The 20,614-nt window shown below is 36.0% G+C and overlaps 1 protein-coding gene across 1 annotated transcript; it reads right to left on the bottom strand.

The window, feature by feature from the left end:
- Positions 1 to 6,315: 6,315 nt before the first annotated feature.
- Positions 6,316 to 7,134, bottom strand: LOC107828171 (NAC domain-containing protein 90-like). The gene is made up of 2 exons (XM_016655432.2): positions 6,511 to 7,134; positions 6,316 to 6,477 (listed from the first exon to the last, which is right to left on the bottom strand). The coding sequence occupies exons 1-2, from the start codon at positions 7,132 to 7,134 to the stop codon at positions 6,316 to 6,318; spliced, it is 786 nt and encodes a 261-aa protein (XP_016510918.2).
- Positions 7,135 to 20,614: the final 13,480 nt, after the last annotated feature.

Raw genomic sequence — 20,614 nt, 5'->3', positions numbered from 1 at the left:
ACACATGAAAACTTATAAGCTTTCATAAAAGAGTATCATCAATCTCAAAATTGAGACATGGATTCCATCAACTAATTATTACTTCGCCAATGTATATCATTGTCATCCAATTTACCAGGCTTATTGACTCGCGAAAGAATCTCGCCTTTTAATAAATCAAAACAACAAGTGACATACACAACTAATAATAATTATATCAGGATTAAGAGTATAAGTACATTAAATGGACTAGAGAAATTATTTTATAAAGTCAGTATAAAATACTCATCTCTACTTGATCCGTTCAATACATACAAAATGTACTAGCACAAGAAGTTGGAATTAAACCATTCCCATAATCAAGATAAATTATACTTAATCTTGTGCTACAATCATTCCGATGATTTGTCCAATTCCATCATTAGATTGTGAACATTAACTTTTATGTCTTACAAGAACCGATGATTTAATCTTCCGTGTATAAGCTAAACTCTATACACTAAATCATCTACTATGTAAGCAATGGACGCACAAACCAACACATGATCTATTTAAAATGAAACTTTATTGAATTTAAACAAGTAAATAAATAATTGTTCATAAAGAATACTATAACAATACGCATGACTTATAGTATATTCTAACAGTCTCAAGCCTGTTCAACAGATGCATGCTTAGACAACTTCTGTGTTTGTTACATATACAGAAGGCTATGTCTTCAGTGTTGCTTGTCTTTGCTCAAATTGTACAACTTTTACTGTGATTGACTCAATTTCTAATTTCTATTTTTCCGTGCAGGCTGAGAAGTTACACACGCCGACGTTACCTTATCCCTTTACTTCCCAAGAAGTTTTTGAGCAGAGCATTCGGATGCCCATTGGACCTGAATTCAACCCCGTAACAACAGTTGGAGCTCTTACTCGCCCAGAGGTCCGTCCTCAATCATACTATCTAACTTTTGTTTTGCCTATCTTTCCATATCCTTGTTATTTCCAGAAGTATACAATCCTATATCTGAAACCCCCTTCCCCCCCCCAACACCTCCCCCCCCCCCCCCACAAAAAAAAAAAAAGGAAAAAAGAGAGTGACAAAGGGGCAATGCCTGTTATCTGAAATGTTAAAATCCAGTTGGATGAAATATATTCCTTTTCTTAGCCCTTTCCCTTTTTTGGTCATAAGATTTTTCTTTGTTACTTATCTATTTTGGTGAGAGGAGGGGTTGTTCTTGTAGCTGTGATCTGGAGGTGGTTTAGATGTTTTCTTTGCTTGTGTTATAATTCTCACAGGTGGTAAAGAGGAATGGTATTATCATAAAGCCTATCAAATTCGAGGAAGTAGATCCCCATGGAAGATCGGAGGACCACAAACGTGGTGGTATGCAGAAAAAGAAGGGTGGTAAAAGTAAGGGCAATAAAGCCACGAAAAAGAAAACCGTGTAGATTGGAAGCTAACTGATTCGCGAGCTTTGACATTTTAAAGAAGGATTCCTTTCGTTGTTTTCTAGCAGCTACGAGATCCCATGGTCGATAACCAGTGAATTTTCTCGCCATGTCCTTGTTTTGGCTCTGTAGTTAGGGGAGCCTCTTTTCTGCAGTTTTGGTAGAAGAATTAGCTGCGGCGGTTGCATACAGTGTAGTGAAGACTGGAGAATTATGAAGATGGAAGGCTTTACTCTCTCTACCCATGCAGCAAAAATAGAATTTTGTTGTGTAGCAAATCTGTAGCACAAATAACAGGGTGAAATTGCCTACGAGTATGGTTACAGTTACGTATTTAATTATTTTTTTCCTGATGCGAATTTAATTATTGAGTGTATTATGTTACTAGCTATGCTAGAATTTGAAAGTATTTAAAGTGTATAATTGGTTCAAGTGAAGCAGATGGTATGCATGAGTTTTGTTTCATTGTGGTAAAGCTTAGATTTGGCTATATTTATGTTATTATGACTATCGAGTTTTAAATGGTTATGTGCCCATTATTTCTTCAATGTGCGAAATATTTTTTGAAAATATTTCTGTTATCTGTCTTTGAATAGTCAGCCACTGGCAGCTAACTTTAAAATTTTCTGTGCTTGAGTAATAATTAGACAACTTTTACCTTTTTACCCTACAAAGTTATGATATGTTTTATTTTAGGGATTTTTACACCCTATAGAAAACCTTAGTACCCCATTTATTTTAAATAAATACCATTTTAAAATATTACATCCTATAGATACCTTTTATACTTTATAGCCAAATATCTAATTATAGTTACATCCTACATTTAAGGTACCATATATGCTAAATAATATTTTTCTATCTCCTTTTTTGTCTTTTCTCTCACATAATCACAGTAAAATTGACTAACCACGTTCTCTCTCTCTTTTTGCATACACTTTACTCTTTCTCCCTCAACCCACGATTCATACTTCTTCTCCCACCCAAATTCTCTAGTTCTCCTCCATTATCACTCCATTACAATCGCTTAGGGTAAGTTTAATTCGTTGATTTTGATAGACGAAGAGCAATTGGTTCAACTGTAGCGGCTCGATTCTGCTTGGTAGTGGTCGTCGAAGTAGGGTTCACAGCTTTTGCGTAATTCATGGCTTCGTTTGTGGGATTTGAGGGCTGGGGATTGTTTGTAGTTGTTGTAGGAGGTTGGACAGATGTGTTAGGGGGCTGACCAGCCGGAATTAATGGCCGGCCGCCGGTCGGCGAAGCCATAAGGCTGTTTCTCTCTCTAGATCGCCCAAATCGTCTATTTGTATTCAGTTGTATTCGAATGTATATTTCAGCTGTATTCACATGTATTCAGTAGCATTCATTTATATATTTTAGATGTATTAAAAAGTTATGCGTATTCTCTTGTATTCAGTTTTAATTAATTGTATTTAACTATTTTATTCAGCAGTAGTTAGTTGTATTCAAGTGTTTTATAGAACTGTATTCAGTTGTATTCAATTTTAATCAGTTGTATTTAACTATTTTATTCAGCAGAAGTTAGTTGCATTTTGTTGCATTCAAGAGTTTTATTCAGCTGTATTCAGTTGTATTTTGTTGTATTCAAGTATTTTATTCAGATGAATTAAGTTGTATTTTGTTGTATTCAACTGTATTATTCATATGTATTTCTCTTTATTCAGCTGTAATCTTTATTATGTATCTTTCAAATACAGATTAATGAGGGATCGTTTTAGTTCGTTGAATTAAATTAGGAGAATATCATGTGATTTGATTTCCTTCCGTTTTTAACCAGTTTAACCTTCCAGATTTTGCGCAGATACGTTACTGTATTTAACGTTAATGCCGCTTGAATACAGCTAAATACATGTCAAACTTAGCTGGAATTTCAGTTTTTACGCCTATTTTTTTTTGTTGTATTAATGAATACAACAACTTAAATACATGAAATACATTGTATAAAAACATAAAAGGTATCTATAACACGTAATATAGAAAAAGGTATCTATAAATGACTAATTAGACCTAAAAGATGGTGCTTTATGAAAAATTCTCTTTATTTTACGTGTCTTATGTGTAAAATAAAGATCTCTGATTATTTCCTTATTAAACTTGTGGCTAATATTTTGTTTCGGGATAGCTTATACCAAGTTTGCTAATCAAACAAAGTATTAAGGTAATATTAAATCTTTATACCACCACTATATCTACTTATACCTCATACCAAACGACTCCTTAATTGTTTGGCTATATAGTTTTAACTTAGCAATTTTCTTTACTGTAGCACAATGTTTGTTCTAAATAAAATTCCATATTAATAATTTTTTTTGAGTGTTTGACTCTCTATCGTTGACAACCATTAATAAGTTTTGAAGTTTTGAATTGATATTCGCGTCTTCTCAAGATATTATTTTTTAGTTGGGTGTTATTACAAATGACGGGAATATCCTTTAGAGTTTATATCTCAATTTTGAGGGTATTTGGTGAAGATTAGAGTTAATTGTAGCTAAATTTTGATATTGAAACTCGAAGAGAAAGAAGAACACGACATAGGAAATCCGTACAAAATACATTAGAAGATTATATGTTAAAAATTGCATTAAATTTGTACTATAGTTGTATGAAAATGACATTTAAGTTATATGCATACGAACTGAAACCACATACAAAATACATAAACGACATATTGTATGCAATTTGTATGCGAATTACAAGAAAATTGTATAATATCGTATGAAGTATGACACACAAATTATAACTGACACACATTTGAAGATGCACCAAAATGATATTAAAGTTGTATTATAGTTATATGAAAATTGTATGAAATTATATTTAAGTTGTTAGTTATTATAGTTGTATTATGAAAGTTATAAATAAATTATATACTATATAATTAGTTGGAAGAAATTTATATTTTAAGTTGTCAGTTGTTATAGATACATTAAATTTGTATCAATTTTTTATGAATTAAGATGGGTTATATGAATTATCTGTATTCTTTAATCTTTACTACATAATTTGCTTCTGAGATAAACTAGAGGTTCTCTAACGCTGAAATATTCTAATTATTTTTCTTTAAAAAAAGATTTCCGCAGACAAACTAGAGATATACCATTTTAATATAACTAGGAATTGATACTAAAAAGCCTGTTAATGTTTATAGCGACAGCAAAGCAGCCATGCAAATTGCTGCAAATCCAACTTATCATGAAAGTACCAAACATATTAAAATTGACGGCTCTTTCATTAGAGAAAAGATCTTACAAGGATTGATCACGATAAAGTACACTCCTACAAGAGATCAACCAGCTGACATTGCGATTAAAGGACTCAATCGAGTTCAGCATGAATACCTCAATTTCAAGCTAGAAATTTTAAATATTTTTGCACTTCCTAGCTTGAGGGGAGTGTTGAGAAAGGTGTTACATAAGTTTTTAAAGGGTAGGTTAGTCATTTTATTATACTCCACCAATAAGAATCTAGTAGGTGGTTAAGTTAGTTGGACAAGTGTATTATATATACACACACATACTAACAACAACAACAACAACAACAACAACAACAACAATAATAACAACAACAACAACAACAACAATCCAGTATAATCCCACTTAGTGGGGTCTGGGGAAGGTAGTGTGTATGCAGACCTTATCCCTACCCTGGGGTAGAGAGGCTATTTCCAGATAGATCCTCGGTATCCTTCCTCCCAAGAACTTCTCACCTTGCTCTTGGGGAGACTCGAACTCACAGATACTGAATAACACAATAATATTTCCTTTCTGATTCAATCTTCTTCTTTTTCATTCTGTCTTCTCTCTGATCTCTCTTCTTTCTGCATCTACTCTTCTTGATTTCTCTTCTTCTTCATACAATTTCTTTTAGATGGAAGATCAATTTGGAATCAGCTACTCAACCAAACTTCACATATTTACACACCATGATTAGAACAAATAAAAGATAATTCCAATCAGCAGATAAGTTTAATAAATGAGCTAAAACCATTAATAGTCGAAACTTCTGCAGGAAGACAAAAAATAAAAGTGCTCTAAGTCCTCATGAAATTCTACAAACACATGGTCAAATGAAAAGAAACAAAACTACTTCCTCTGAACTTTGATCAACAAATGTAGCTTACATACTAAATGCAACAGTCAAAAAAGCTTACATGGTACACACTCGTAACACCTATGTATCAAAATGATAATGCAATGTCAATTTTAAGTTTGATTATGTTGGTTGAATTGCACTAAAACAAATCTGTATAAATCGTACATTTCGACAAGCACAGATCCCTCTCAAACAGTTCCTCGACAACACCAACACTAGAATGCTTGTTAGATCTAGAAATTTTGCCTACTCCCGTAAGAACATGACAAGAAATCCATATATTGGACATGTAAATTAAATCATAGGGCATATATATAGCTTGATGGATGAAATCTTTTACGACATGTAATTTAATTAATAGAGATTCATCGCCATATCACGAGCAATGATGTAGAAAGAACCATATATATAGTACTTATCAGGGGTCAAATTATTAGGTGTTGAAAAAAATTTAAAAAACTGTAGTAAGATGGTGTTGTGTGTATGTGTGAAAGTAAAATATATTTTTTCTCACTGAAAGCGCACATACATTTCCTATCTTTCCTATTGAGTCTCGCAATCGAAACAACAAAAGATAACTGTTTTCAGCGAAACCAACAAGATACACTACAAGAATAATATAGGCAAAATCTGTGGCAAAATTACTAAATGATACTCCATATACATGAATACAAGTAAAATCTCCCAGCAAGCTTCTCTTAAGAAGTTTGTTCCGATGACTGATGAGACACTACTATTACCTAGAAGCTCTACTTTTCTATAAGTTCTATTGAGTAAACTTCATTCAATAAAGTTGTAAACTGATTGCTGCTCTCTCCTTCCCTGCGTTCTGGTTCCACAATTTACCAAAATTGTCGATATCTACGAGCACACCATCAGCCCAATTGATCTCTTCTTGGTAGTTGGAGCAGTCATTAATATAGCTGCTATTGTTATGTTCGTTCATCTTCTGAGCCTCATCCATAACTTGATGTTCAACTGCTTGACAAATTATTGCTGGTTGTACTGTTGCGCAGTAATCTTCATCAGGTCCATGCAACATAGCTTCGATCACGTTGTTGGCAACATATTGTTCCTCCATATTTGCCCCATGATTTTTCTCTGATCTTGTATTCTTCTTGATTCGGCACACTACAATATCCTCTTTAGGAATGTTGTTTTCTATGAAGAAATCATCTCCCACGAAATATTCTTTCATCAGCCAAATTTTATTGTTCTCTCCTTCTTTAGTACTACTACTTTGAAACTTGAAACTTCTTCTAAACCCAACCACTGTTCCCTTGCCATTCTTGATAGGAAAACCCTTGGTTTGGACTTTCCATGTCCCGTTGGCACAAGTTCGACGAACCCTTGTATGTTCGCTCTTCTGTTTCTTCAACCGAGTAAAAAAATAGCGAACCTTCTCTTCGGGATGATCAGAATTAGCTCTAAATATCTCCCATGGTGGTTGGTCTCCATAGATATCGGCAAGTTGGAAATTAGGGCATTCACTCGGCAAAGGCTTGCTCTTTAGGAACCTTTTCAGAAAGTTGATCAACTCTGCTTCAGTTGGGTAAAACCGAACACCCATGATACACCCACGACGTACAGGTAACGACGACATGGTATATATATATATATAGGTCTCCTTTTCTTGCTTATAGAGAAAACACAAGAATGAGACAATAGTAATTGCCGCAATACGTTCTCTCAAGTAAGAAGACAAAGAACTATGAAAAGAAACCCAAAACGAATGGCCGAAGCTTATTGATGTAATGGACCATTTATAGATATCTATATCAGTTTAATTCCAACAACGAAAATTAAGAAACAAATTTTTAGGAGAGAAAAAAGTGTTTTGACTTATGCGGAAGGTTAACGCTTGGAACTTAAGTCACTTTCTTTAATTTCCTAATTTTTATAATTTCTAATTAGTTTTTTTAACTAACTTAATACTCCACGGTTTAATAGAAGAATCTGAAAATATAGTTTCCTTAATTAACTTTTTCTCAATTTCATTTTATTTATTTTAACTTACTTTCATTCATCCAAATAGGAAATTTCTAGAAATAGTTTTTTTAAACAGAAGAAAATTAAGAAATTAAAGAATAATGTACTTACTTTCCTCTTTTACCGTTTACAAGTTTTTAAATCTTTTACTTTAGGTAATTATATTCAATTTGGTCTAATAGGAAACTTATAATTAACAGTTCTTGGGAGGGTTGCGCTTGAGACTCAAGTTACTTTCTTTCCTTATATTGCCATTCCTATTTACTAAGATACTAGCTACCTTCTCTCTTTTATTCCGTGACATTTACATGTTATTTACTTTTTCTAACTCCATTCATCCGATAAGAAGTTTCTAGTTAATAATCTATATATCATCATCATACTATATTATAAGCATAATGACTTTTAGGTGGAGTTAATTTACTACAATATTCTTCAAAAATTAAATGACCAAATTATCCTCAACCTAAAATTAAAATTACCTTCCATTAAGTAATATTTTGTACTTAATTGTCCTGGTAAAAAAAAGATAAACAGCACTAAAGAAATAATCATAATAAGGGATGTTGCCTTACACGTTCCAGCCGTCATTGTACAATTTTTACTGATATTTTTACAATTTCTTTATATATTATTTGCTTCTTTATTCAATTTTTCTCCTCCTTTAAATCCTTTATTACAGAAGTGATAGCACTTATATATTTTCAAAAGCTTCAAAAGCTTCCATAGCACGGAAAATTGGATCTTCCTTTCCTTTTCTTCATATAGTGTTTACGAACAAATTACGGACAATTAAAATTACTTCCAATTACGTACATCACTCAAGAAAGAAAGTTAAGAAATTAAAGATATTAAATGACATACAATAATTAACTTTTTGTATGCTATAAAATATGTTTTAAAACTCAACCACTTTAGAATAATGTATGCGGTTTATGTAATACTTTTTTTTATTTGCTATAAGTTAAATACTGATTAATGTTGGGTAAGCACATATCCAAAAACTAGTATCTATTATATATATATATATATATATATATATATATGTATGTATGTATGTATATATATTTGGCTTGTTATTTAGTCAAGTGACAAGTAACAAGCCAAGTGGCAATCTTTTAACAAGCCACTTGAAAACCTTACTAAAATTAAAATAGATGTTGTAATACACAGATTTTTTGTTAAATAAATATTCAATCATCCTTTTTTATCGGCTCTTTTCTATAAACTCTCCTTTACATAAAGTTAATTTTATATTTTTTCATCTAAATAAATTAAAAAGTATTGAAATTACAGACACCAAAATTTAAACAAAAGAACCGTATATATATTTGTTATACCTTCTTATCTCTATCTCTTCCTAAAAAAAGTTCCTAATTCTCATGTTAACTCAATTGTCAAGAGCACTTGATCATAGAAGATCAGAAGCAACTCGCAACAAGAAATGGTGTATGTATACCAAATCAGAAACGGGCTAAACACTCCTCGGATCGGAATGGTTATATCAAAAATAGAGGGATTTCTACTTGGAAAAGGTTCAAAATTTCCCAGCAACTATTACATTTTACCATTTCCGAACAAAATCCAAGTTGAGGTATGTTAGTTGAGATGATATTTGTTCTGCTAGCCACTTTTCTTAGCAAGTGCTCATGACTTTCCTCCTTGATGTTGGATATAAACCCTAAATTAGTTGCTTGGATTTCTAATTTCTTTTTGCCCTTACATTTTACGGGCTAAACTTATTACTCGAACTAATTTTAAACCTCTCCGAGCATTGAGAATGCTCTATATAAAAATCAATCACACATTTTTCGGCATATACTTTACATATATATATATATTGCAACTGAAAATACTTTGAGGAGGGAATAATACTTAAAGTTGTTGGTGGTTTAATGTTTAAAATCCGTTGACGTTGCCTTCGTTGATACTGTGGTTGGTCTCTCTCTTATATATGTACTAGATGGATGGTGCCCGTATTGTACACGGGCCAGAGGGATTTGAACTTTTGTTTGGCTTAAGTGAATATAGTTCGTAGTAATTTTCTGGACATGTCATTTTTGTAATAATTTACAACATATAAACAAAGGTAGGATGAACTTCTATTTGTTTTGAAGCAATTTTTGCTCTTCCAATGGAAGAATGTGAGAATGAAATATTACATAAAACTTTAAATTGGTAATGGAAATATAAATTGCGAATTAATAAGATACCTTAGAAGGCTTGAATAACCAAACACTTTCAGAGATTTTGCACCATCACCAAGTGCAATAAAAATATGTATACAAAAACCAATATATTGTCAATATAAACACAACTCCACTAACTACTCTTCTGCCTATTGACGCAGAAAAATTAAACGTATGTTAAATGAAGTGCTTCCCAATATAATATTCTGTCACCTCATAGCTTTGTATATATACCAACTTTCTGGTCTTCTCAATTGGTCTTTTGTGATCTGGCCATCATGCTGCTGCAACCTCTATCCTCTATTCAGACTTGGGTTGATTATACTTTGTGAAGTCCACATCAGCTTTCTCATTCAGATATACGTGGAAAATGGAAAACAATATTATGAGTTTGATCTAACAGTATATGACTGGAAATCAAAAATAAAATAAAAATGAACTTACAAAACTGTGAAAAAATAAAGAAGAGTTGGATGACCAATCGCTTACAACGTATTATACAGAAGGAGAATTCCAAGTTCATTTGTGCAAAACCCTTGGCTTCTTCGAGATAAACCATTTGCTATGAAATTTCTCACAGCCCATACAGACTCCATGCTATCACAAATTAATAATTATGAAATATAATATACAATCAACACAAACCATCCAAAGGATTTAGCTATCTTTTAACTATTCCTAATATTCCTTTTGCCTTTTTGTCCACAATCAAAGAAAATTCTTTATTTACAGAAGCCTTTAACAAGAAAACTCAAATTATTCAATATCAGAAGCTTTTGTAATACATAATTAGCATAGAAAAAACCATTACATTGAGAAATAGAAAAAGGAAGGGCATATTATTACCTCAACATAAAAAAGAATATATTTTTGATAAAGTTTTCTCAAGTTACATTATTGTCATCTTACATGTTGCAGCTATTTCTTCATGAATAATCTATGAATGTGCCAGAAACCAGTAGGAAAACCTTCCACTCCTTTTATATACTATAAATATCGAAATTCCACAAAATGAAATATCATCACCACTAAATGGAAAAACACTTATAGTTTATAGGGAAAGCAAAATGTTCATTCTCTTGCCTCTTAATATGTTGTCCGTAGTTTACGAGAGAACATAATATGAACTCGATGCCGCAAAAACCACGAGCCGAGTTAATGAGTTAATCTCCTGCATTAAAATATAATAAAATAACCTTGTTTTAGAACCCACATATCATCAGCAAAAAAATCAACTTTTACTTATACAATAAAAATAGAGAGGCACGCAGGGAGTTCAGATATCACAAGTACTGCAGTTTATCACCATTACATCGACAAGCACATTAGAAAGATTGTCTGGATATACATTTTTACCGGCCTAGATAGCAAATAAATAGAAGAAAAAATTAATAATCTTAATCATGTAAACCTTACTGTTTATATGGATATTCCGGACAAAGAGATAGAATAAAAGTTTCTGCTAATGATGAATTCCCAAAAAAACATTACTAATTGCAGCACCATCAAAATGCAGGGCACCATAACGAATAATTCTTATTCATTTTTTTTTTCATGAAAAGCTCCATATTTTCAAATACAAATGAATATGCAAATACAACACCAGTAAAGGATATGCTGCATATTTCAGTGTCATACCTATAGTTACCAAAACATATTTCATATGTGCCATATTTGTGTTATCAAAAGTTATGGCCTCGAAAGAGATAGATAATTATGTTAAAATCACCTCTGGGGAAAGAAATGAAATAGAAATTTTTTCAGTTGTTTTAGGCATATTGTCAAATACCATATTTGCACCAAGTTCTTGCCTTCTAATTAGAATTTTTTAATCAGTTACAACTCAATGCGCTTAGTGCTAGAAGTATACAAACAATAAAAACCACATGCATAAACAAAATCTACCCAAGAAATTTTGAGAAAGAGAGAAAGTCAATATCAAGGCCATAGAGGATATCCCGGAGTAAAAGAAGTCCAGAGGCTCACAGGGAGATTATCAGCTTTGAGCAGGTTCATTTCCAGATCGTCGGAAAAATGTCATCGCTTCTTCGCATTGCTCAAAAAGAAGATTTTCGGGCACATCAATGATGAGATCAAGAGCAAAAAAGTAAAACTGTATTAGGCTTTCTATAAAATATAGTATAAGTTAGCCAGAAAATTAGTGTACCTTACAATGATAACTAAGCTCACAATTTATAGTTGTGTCTAGGGAAGGAGGTCCTAGGATCGTGCCCTCCTTTAATGTCAATTATGAGGGCCATTGATGAAGATGTAACGGTGGACATAAATGTCAAATTTCCTGTAACGGGCCGTTGCTCTTAATGCCACAGAATATTCCTCATTAAATGATACCGGGCGCAGAGCATTTAATACACCTTTCTATGAACGTTATCCCTTCCAGTGACAAGCGAATATCTACGTTCGGTGGCCATCTCCGTCTTGGGTACCACGTGTCCTTCCTTTAGATGACCATGTATCATATCGTATTTTACCCTATACAGTTAATCCCCCTGCTTTCCGGTGATATATCTTTGTGTTACCGGAAAGTTGGTAGAAATACCCTTTTTGGCGGGAATTACTATAACTCCCTTCGCAGGCTTCTAACGGTTGAGTAGACGCACGTCTCTCCGCATTTAAGGCCCCGAACACACGTCATCCCATGATTCAGCACAACCTTTGCCGATTATCGAGGTAATCATAGACATGAATTTAGCCGCCAAAATTTTACTTATATGTATCATCCTCTTTTTTCTTTTCCTTTGTATTCCATAATTTCTCGAACTTCTAACTTGCATCTTTGTTTTCCATCCTTTCTCTAATTCTCTTCGAACCAAAACCTTTTCCTTCCTCTTATTCAATGGCTTCTTCTTCCAAACGCACTGGTTCTTCAAAGAACAAGAACAAGGTCGAGGACTCTGCTCCTCCAACGGTGGGTTCCATCATTCCTAGAAGCCTTAATACCACAAAAGACTTCGAAGAAAAACTCCCTACTGCTAACGCTCATTCATGGGCTGTCAGTAGGTATCCTTCTTCAATTCGCCTTTCTAGTATTCCTACTATAAAGGAAGATTGACACTACCATGAGTTGGATATTATTGCTCCTGATCTATCGGAGCGAGCGACCCTTCCCAAGGAGGGTTTTACATATTTTTACACGTACCTCTTTACTTTAGGTGTGTTTTCTTTAAGTGGAGAGCCGGATTCCGTGATTGCGGAATTTTGCCTCCGCTACCAAATATGTTTGGCACAAGTAAGTCCTTCTGTGTGGAGGACAGTTGCTTGCCTATGGCGTTTGTGCCAGGAGACTGGGGAAGAGCTATCATTAGCTCGTATAATGAACCTTTACTCCCCCAAGATTTTCCGGGGAGGTATGATAAAGGGTGATAAACCTCTGCGAACATGGCCATCATGAGTAATTTAACTAGCATGGACAATGATAAAGATCGTGGGCAGACAGAACGGTTCATTGCAATTGACACCAATAATATTATTCCGTCAACAGCTTCATCTTTTCCGGCAGCTTGGAACCGTGCTCGTAAGACCTCTATTTAGTATATTTTCTTTCACTAAATATTCTTCCATGACCGTATTGATTCTTTATCCTTCGTATGTTTCAGTAACTTGATGGACCCCACTGGCGATGGAAGGCCTGGATTGGTGGGTTGAGAAGATCTTGGATGTTACGACGCCTAAAACTCGTTTGTGGAAAGAACTGGCCCTTAAGTACGGGTGGAAGGCCAAAAAATAATTTCGCGTATTAGCTTAGAATTTATTTGTAGAATCGGTTACTTGAAGTGTTATTTATATTATGCAATTGAATTTTGAATAGATTTGGGCCATTTGGAGTCGAGTACTCGTGCCAAGAACGTGGTTTCGGGTTAATTTTGAGACGGTTCGAGGTAAGTGGCTTGCCTAACCTTGTGTGAGGGAAACTCCCCTTAGGATTTGGTATTATTGATATTTGAAATGCCTTGTACGTGAGGTAACGAGTGCATACTTGTGCTAATTGTTGGAAATCCTATTTTCATTAAGTAACTTTAACTGTGTTTTCCCTTCCTTTTTATTCTACTTGTAATTAAGCCTGTTGTTAGCTTAGGAAATTATGTTTAATTGCTTTATATGCTCAAACTACCTTATTTGAACTATGTGAGGCATTCTAGGTTAGAAATACCTGTTTTATCTTGTAGTGAAATTGAACTTAATTGAGTATTCTTCGTGTTGTTGTTACGTGTTTACTTTGGGACTACGGGACAGTATCCCGGGAGATCCCCTGCACGACTACGGGACAGTATCCCGGGAGATCCCCTGCACATATATATATTGATTTGGACTGTAGTGCGGGATACCAAGAGATCCCCAGCACATATTGAGGATACTAAGAGATCCTTGGGATACCGAGAGATCCCCAACATATATATTGAGGATACTAAGAGATCCTCGGGATACTGAGAGATCCCCAGTTGTTATCTCTAAGAGATCCCCGGATGTTATCTCTTTGTTGATCTATACTCTTTTCTGTGATTATTTGTCTTCGTTATAGTTGTTGTTGTTCTTTCCATTCTATGTTATTTCTTACTATTGCACTTAATTTTACTGCCTTATTCTATACTGTCATACCTTATATTTCGTTTAATCTCAGTAGGACCCTGACTTTCCTCGTCACTACCCGACCGAGATTAGGCTTGGCACTTATTGAGTACCGTTGTGGTGTACTCATGCCCTTTTTGCGCATGTTTTTATGTGCAGATCCATGTACTTCCACTCAGTCTTATCACACTTGAGGCGAGGCACTTTAGAGACTTCGAAGTATATCTGCCGCATCCGCAGACCGAAGAGTCCCTTTCTATTCTCAATACTATTATAGCCCTTCTGTATTTTCCTTGTTGATAGAGCTTTTTATGGAGTTAGAGCTTTTTATGTAAACTCTTAGCTTGTGATTCATGGGGTTCCGGATTTTAGGAGTGTTTTGGTTGAGATTCTTGTACTGTTATATGCCAGGCAGCATCTTAAACACTGTTTCATTTTGTTAGCTCAGTTTTTAATTATTTCCTTTTCCGCAATTATTTATTTTTTTGTATTTGTTAGGCTTATCTAGTCATAGAGACTAGGTATTATCACGATAGTTCACGGAGGGCGAATTGGGGTTGTGACAAAAAGCCAGTGATGATGGGTCTCCTCTATACAGAAGGCAACGTTCATCGTCAACTCAACAGAATGCTCCATCTGCTGAGTTAACTACTCCAACCGAGGACATCATCTCGGCGCTCTGAGGGAGTTTGATTTGGTAGAAAATGCCAACTCCCGCTATCAAGTACCAACTGTTATGCCCGGTACTACAGGGTCGAGTACCGAGTCCCTCCCGTCTTTGGTTGGCAAGCACCCTACCAGTACTGCACTTGGTGAAAGTGCTTCACATCTTTCAACTCCATCAGCTTCATTTCCATCTTCACCACCACCAGCAATTGCTATATCATTTCCATCTTTATCCACTCTTCCACCAGCAATTGCTACATCATCTCCACCGACCGCATCTGATCACGAAGGAGATGTTCCTTCTCCTCAGTCCCCCAGTTCATGGGAATTTGGGGCAAAATTATGTTGCCCCTTCTGAAGATCCACAAAGGAGGAGGAATGTTACTTTTTCGGTCTCTACTGGGTGCAACCTGCTTTCCCGGTCGGAAGAGCTTGTTAACTATCTGAAGCCTTTGGCTTCAGAGAAAGATTGGGAAAAGGTTCGGGCACTCTCGGGAGAGTATTAGTTGAACAATTCCATGCATAATGTCGCAACAGCACGTTCCTTTCTTCCTTCAAAATTATTTCTACTTTTGCATGAATATATTCTAAGTTTCACTTCTCTTTCTTTGTAGGCCAACTCTCTTGTTTCTAAGGGCCTTCAAAAGTTGATTCGTGAGAAAGAGGAACTTATTTCTGAACGGAATCAGCTTTTGGTGGAACGGGACCAGACTGTTCTCCACCTCCCAGAACTGGAAACCAAAGCCACTGAGACTGTTATTTTGGAGGCTCGTTTGCAGAAAAGTAAGTAAGAGGTGGTAAACCTTATCCAAGAAATTGACCCGCTAAGGGTTAGATTTGACGAGGCCAAGGCCAAATAGGCTAAAGTCCATGATGTCGTTCTTGCTGCAATCGAGTGTGAGGCTTCCACTACTGAAAAAGTGATTGAATTAGAAGCAGCCCTGGACTCCAAAATCGAAGAGCTTGCTGCTATAGAGGCGAAGTGTGCCCAGTTGGGAGAGAAGTACAGAAAAACTATCGAGCATAATAGGCTCTTTAGTTCAATTGTTTGCGACCTTGATATTAGCCTCTAATCCATTAGGTCCGCCCGGAAAAGCCTCTTTGACGAGGTAACCTAACTCAAGGAAAAACTCAAACGCCGAGCGGCTTCCCTTATTATTGAAAAAAACTTACGCCATGTACAGCATAAGGAGAAAAACCTTGGAAGAGGCGAAAGCAGGCATCCTTGACTTTGATGCCGAAATTGCTAAGGCCCGAGAGCTTGAGTTGGCTGCTGAAAATGGACTCCCAGCGCAGTCTGATGCTTCTGGTTCTTCTAGTTCTAGTTCTGAGTATTCGGTAACTGAAGATGAATCGGAGGATGATGATGTTGAAGACCAAACTGAGGAAAATGTCGAGCCATCGGTGGATCCACCTACTTCTTCTAGGGGCGCGGACACTTCTCTTTCTCCTTATTCCGGAGATGCTGCAATTTAGCTTTTATTTTCTTTTTCCCATTATTGTATCTTTGCCATTCTTGGCACGTTTTTGTAAATAAAGACGCATTTTTTCTCAAGTATTGTTTGAGTCTTATTTTTGTTTGAATATCCATGCAAGTCTTTAATCTTTGCATTTGCTTAAGAATTTTGTGCATGTTTTCATTTCATGTTTTGCTATGTGTAGTCTCGGATGCACTTTCTTTGAAGTACTTTGGTTCCGAGAATTATCCTTTTTACATGAGGATTCTATAAGTATTTGCACAAGTTTACTTTCTTGCGTCTTTTTGTATATGTCTTCGGGTGCATTTTTCCCCGAAGGCATTTTGATTCTGGGCATAAATTATTTTGAAACCAACCCTTTAAAGTGAGGGTTTTCATAAGTATTTGCGCAAGTTTACTTTCTTGCTCCCTTTCGTATATGTCTTCGGGTGCATTTTTCCCCGAAGGTATTTTGATAACAGGCATAAATTCTTCCGAAACTGACCCTTTAACGTGAGTGTTTTCATAAGAGAGGGCCCTCTTATGTTTACATTGTTCTTGAAAAGGATGTCTCCTGTTCATTACGACACTAGTATTTGAAGTACTTGTTTAACTTTTAAATGACAAAGTTAGTTCATCGTTCAGACAAGAAACAAGATAAAAATAGAAGGATTTCATTTCATTTAATTCCTTCTATTTTCAAAAGTACAAAAGCATTTGGTATGCTAAAAAGAAATTTCTATTGCTTGTGGCTATCTTGTACAACTTGTTTCTATGAGGCTGGTTGTGCAGTTCCCGGTCCCGATGACACATTTATGTTTCCGGATTTTCATTCCCGGTCGACATGGCAGTCAGTGTTGCCATATCCTCATATCATTCCCCCTAATGGTCGAATGTGAAGAATGCGAATTGGAACACTGGAAGTCTTGTGCCTTCAAAGATTCCACCAATGAATTGCTAGATAATCCTTAACTCAGTAACACACCTTACTTTCCCTCAGGAATCCGTGCTATCGAGCAAAAGATTATCTAACAATCCTTTAGTGGTTTGTGCTCGTGAACGGTCGATAATCTTTGCTCAATAGAAAACTTAACTTCCCAGTAGAAATTTGTTATAGAGCCAAAGACAATCCAACCATCCTCGAGTGGAAAATTGCTTGTTTACCTTGCTATCGAAGGTCTTATTGCTGCTTTCTTCATAGTATGCTTTCTATCGCTGCCTCGTTAAAAACCATGCCAGAAAAACCCAATTGAGACAAAAACTGAACGAAGGGAAAAAGAGTGTAGCACATACTTTCGGATTGGATATTTTTCATCAGCAATAATATCTTTTGAGGTGCGTCACATTCCAATTGCTGGGCAATTTGTCTCCATTTTGGTTCTCCAACTTGTATGAACCTTTTTCCAGTGATAGCTGAAATCCAGTAGGGACCTTCCCATATTGGCCCCAGCTTCCCCGCATTGAGTTCCCGGGTATTTTGGGTTACTTTCCTCAAAACCAAGTCTCTCACTTTGAAATAACAGAAATTGGCTCTTCAATTATAATATCGCTCCATTCTCTGCTTTTGAGCTGCCATTCTTACACGCTCCAAGTTCTTGCATTCCTCGAGCAGCTCCAAGTTGATTAACATTGCTTCATTATTCGCTTCTTCATTTGCCTGGAAATATATCAAGGTGGGTTCCCCCATTTCCACCGGGATTAGAGCTTCTGCACCGTACACAAAGTAAAAAGGAGTCTCTCATGTGCTCGACTTGGCTGTTGTTCAGTAGGCCCATAGAACTCTGGGTAATTCTTCGGGCCAATTGCTTTTTGCCGCTTCCAACCTTTTTTGAGGTTTTGAATAATCACTTTGTTTATTGACTGCGCTTGACCATTTGCGCTCGGATGATAAGGTGAAGAGGTGACCCTCTTTATCTTCAAATCTTCAAGAAACTTCGTAATTTTTGCGCTGATAAATTGTGGCCCATTGTTGCATACTATCTCTTTTGATTTTCAGAATCTGCAAATTATATTTTCCCATAGGAAGTCGACCACTTCGCGTTCTCCAATCTTCTGATAAGGGCCTGCTTCCACCCATTTAGAAAAATAGTCAATTAAAATTTAAAAAAAAACTTACCTTTCTAGGAGCCAGTGGGAGCGGTCTGACGATGTCCATCCCCCATTTCATGAATGACCATGGGTACAGAACCGAATGTAAGGGTTCTGCCGGTTGATGTACTAGTGGTGCATAGCGTTGACACTTATCACATTTTCACACGAAGTCTTTGGCGTCTTGTTCCATGCGGGGCCAGTAATATCCTAGCCGAACTAATTTCAGCACCAAAGAATCTGCACCCGAGTGATTTCCATATATCCCTTCATGGACTTCTCTCATGACATAATTAGCTTCTGACGCTCCAAAGCACCAGGCCAACGTGCCTTGGAAGGATTTTCTATAGAATTGGCCTTTCTTGAATCTATAACGTGCAACTTTGGCATGTAACGCCCGTGATGCTTTGAGGTCTTTAGGCAACTTCCCATGCTCAAGATAGTCGATTATTTCATTTCTCTAGTCCCAGACTTTCTAGCCGAATTTACCTCATAGTAACCATCAGTATCCAGGACTGAATTCATTAGTTGTACTATCGTTCCTGATTCTGATCCCTTGATTCCTATCGATGAGCCCAAGTTTGCCAATGCATAAACTTCCCTGTTATCCTCCCTTGAGACATGAGTAATTGACTACTCCCGGAATCGTGCCAACAAAGCCTGGACATTTACCACGTATTGTTGCACACGTTCCTCTTTGGTGTCAAAGATCCCGTAGATCTCATTTACTACCAATTGGGAAGCACACTTATTGATTTCTATGACCTCAGAGTCCAGTCCCCGAGACAATTCAAGCCTTGCAATCAAAGCTTCGTACTCTGCTTCATTGTTAGTTAAAGGGATTGTCCTGATGGCTTGTCTTAGGGTTTCCCCCGATGGCGTGATTAAGACTATTCCGAGCCCGTACCTTTTACATTGGAAGCTCTATCAGTAAATAAGGTCCAAACCCTCTATGTCGATTCCGACACCATTACTGCCTCCTTAGTTGTTAGAGGCAATAGTCCCGGACTGAAATCGTCCATGAAGACGACCAATACTTGCGACTTAATCGCAGTCCTCAGTTTATATTCTATGTCGAACTCGCTCATTTCGATGGCTTATTTTGCCAATTTACCCGAGAGTTCGGGTTTATATAGGATGCTCCGCAAAGGGAAAGTAGTCACCAGAGCTAACGGGTGGCATTGGAAGTAGGGCCTCAGCTTCCGAGCGGCAACTACGAGAGCTAAGGCCTGTTTTTCCAAATGTGAGTAGTGAGTTTCCGCTTTCGTTAAAATGTAAGGCCCGTACCTTTGTCCTATCAGACTAAAACTGCACTTACCGCAACTTTTAAAATCGTGAGGTAGACTAGCAATGTTTCTCCTTCTTTTTGTTTCGAGGGAAATGGAGGACTAGACAAGTACTTCTTCAAGTCCTTCAAAGCATGCTGACACTCCGGTGTCCATTCGAAATTGTTTCCATAAATAGTTGTTTTAGGCGCGCTATTTAAAAATTACTTCCATAAACTCGGGTGTGCATTTATGTGACCCAAATCTAAATCTCAACAACGTTAAATAAAATGTGTCGTGGACCACGGGTGCATTTATGTGACGTGGTTCAATATGTGTTTTAGATGACGTTCAATCTTCCTGAAAAATATTTAAATAAAGCGGTTATAAAGTTAAAATTGAACCATAGGTTAAAACAAGTATTAAAATCAAGTAAATAAGCCAAATATAACAGTTGAGCGACCGTGCTAGAACCACGGAATTCGAGAATGCCTAAAACCTTCTCCCGGGTTAATAGAATTCCCTACCTGGATTTCTGTGTTCGCGGACTGTAAAATAGAGTCAATCTTTCCTCGATTAGGGATTTGAAACCGGTGACTTGGGACACCATAAATTATCCCAAGTGGCGACTCTGAATTTTTAAATAAATAATTCCATTTCTATTGTCACTTAAATTGGAAAAACTCCCTTATATCCCTCGGGGTGTAAGAAAAAGGAGGTGTGACAGATATTTGTAGCAAAAAAAATCAAATATTTGCTTTCTTTTGAGTGAATATTGTTTGAATAGATTTGATACATCTTAAGGAGCTTAAATCTCAATTCTAGAATGATTTGGTAGAGTT

The sequence above is a fragment of the Nicotiana tabacum genome, chromosome 10 (assembly GCF_000715075.1).
Source record: "Nicotiana tabacum cultivar K326 chromosome 10, ASM71507v2, whole genome shotgun sequence".
Lineage (NCBI taxonomy): Eukaryota > Viridiplantae > Streptophyta > Magnoliopsida > Solanales > Solanaceae > Nicotiana > Nicotiana tabacum.
The sequence above is the reverse complement of the archived record's forward strand: the minus strand, read 5'-3'. Positions and strand labels throughout refer to the sequence as shown.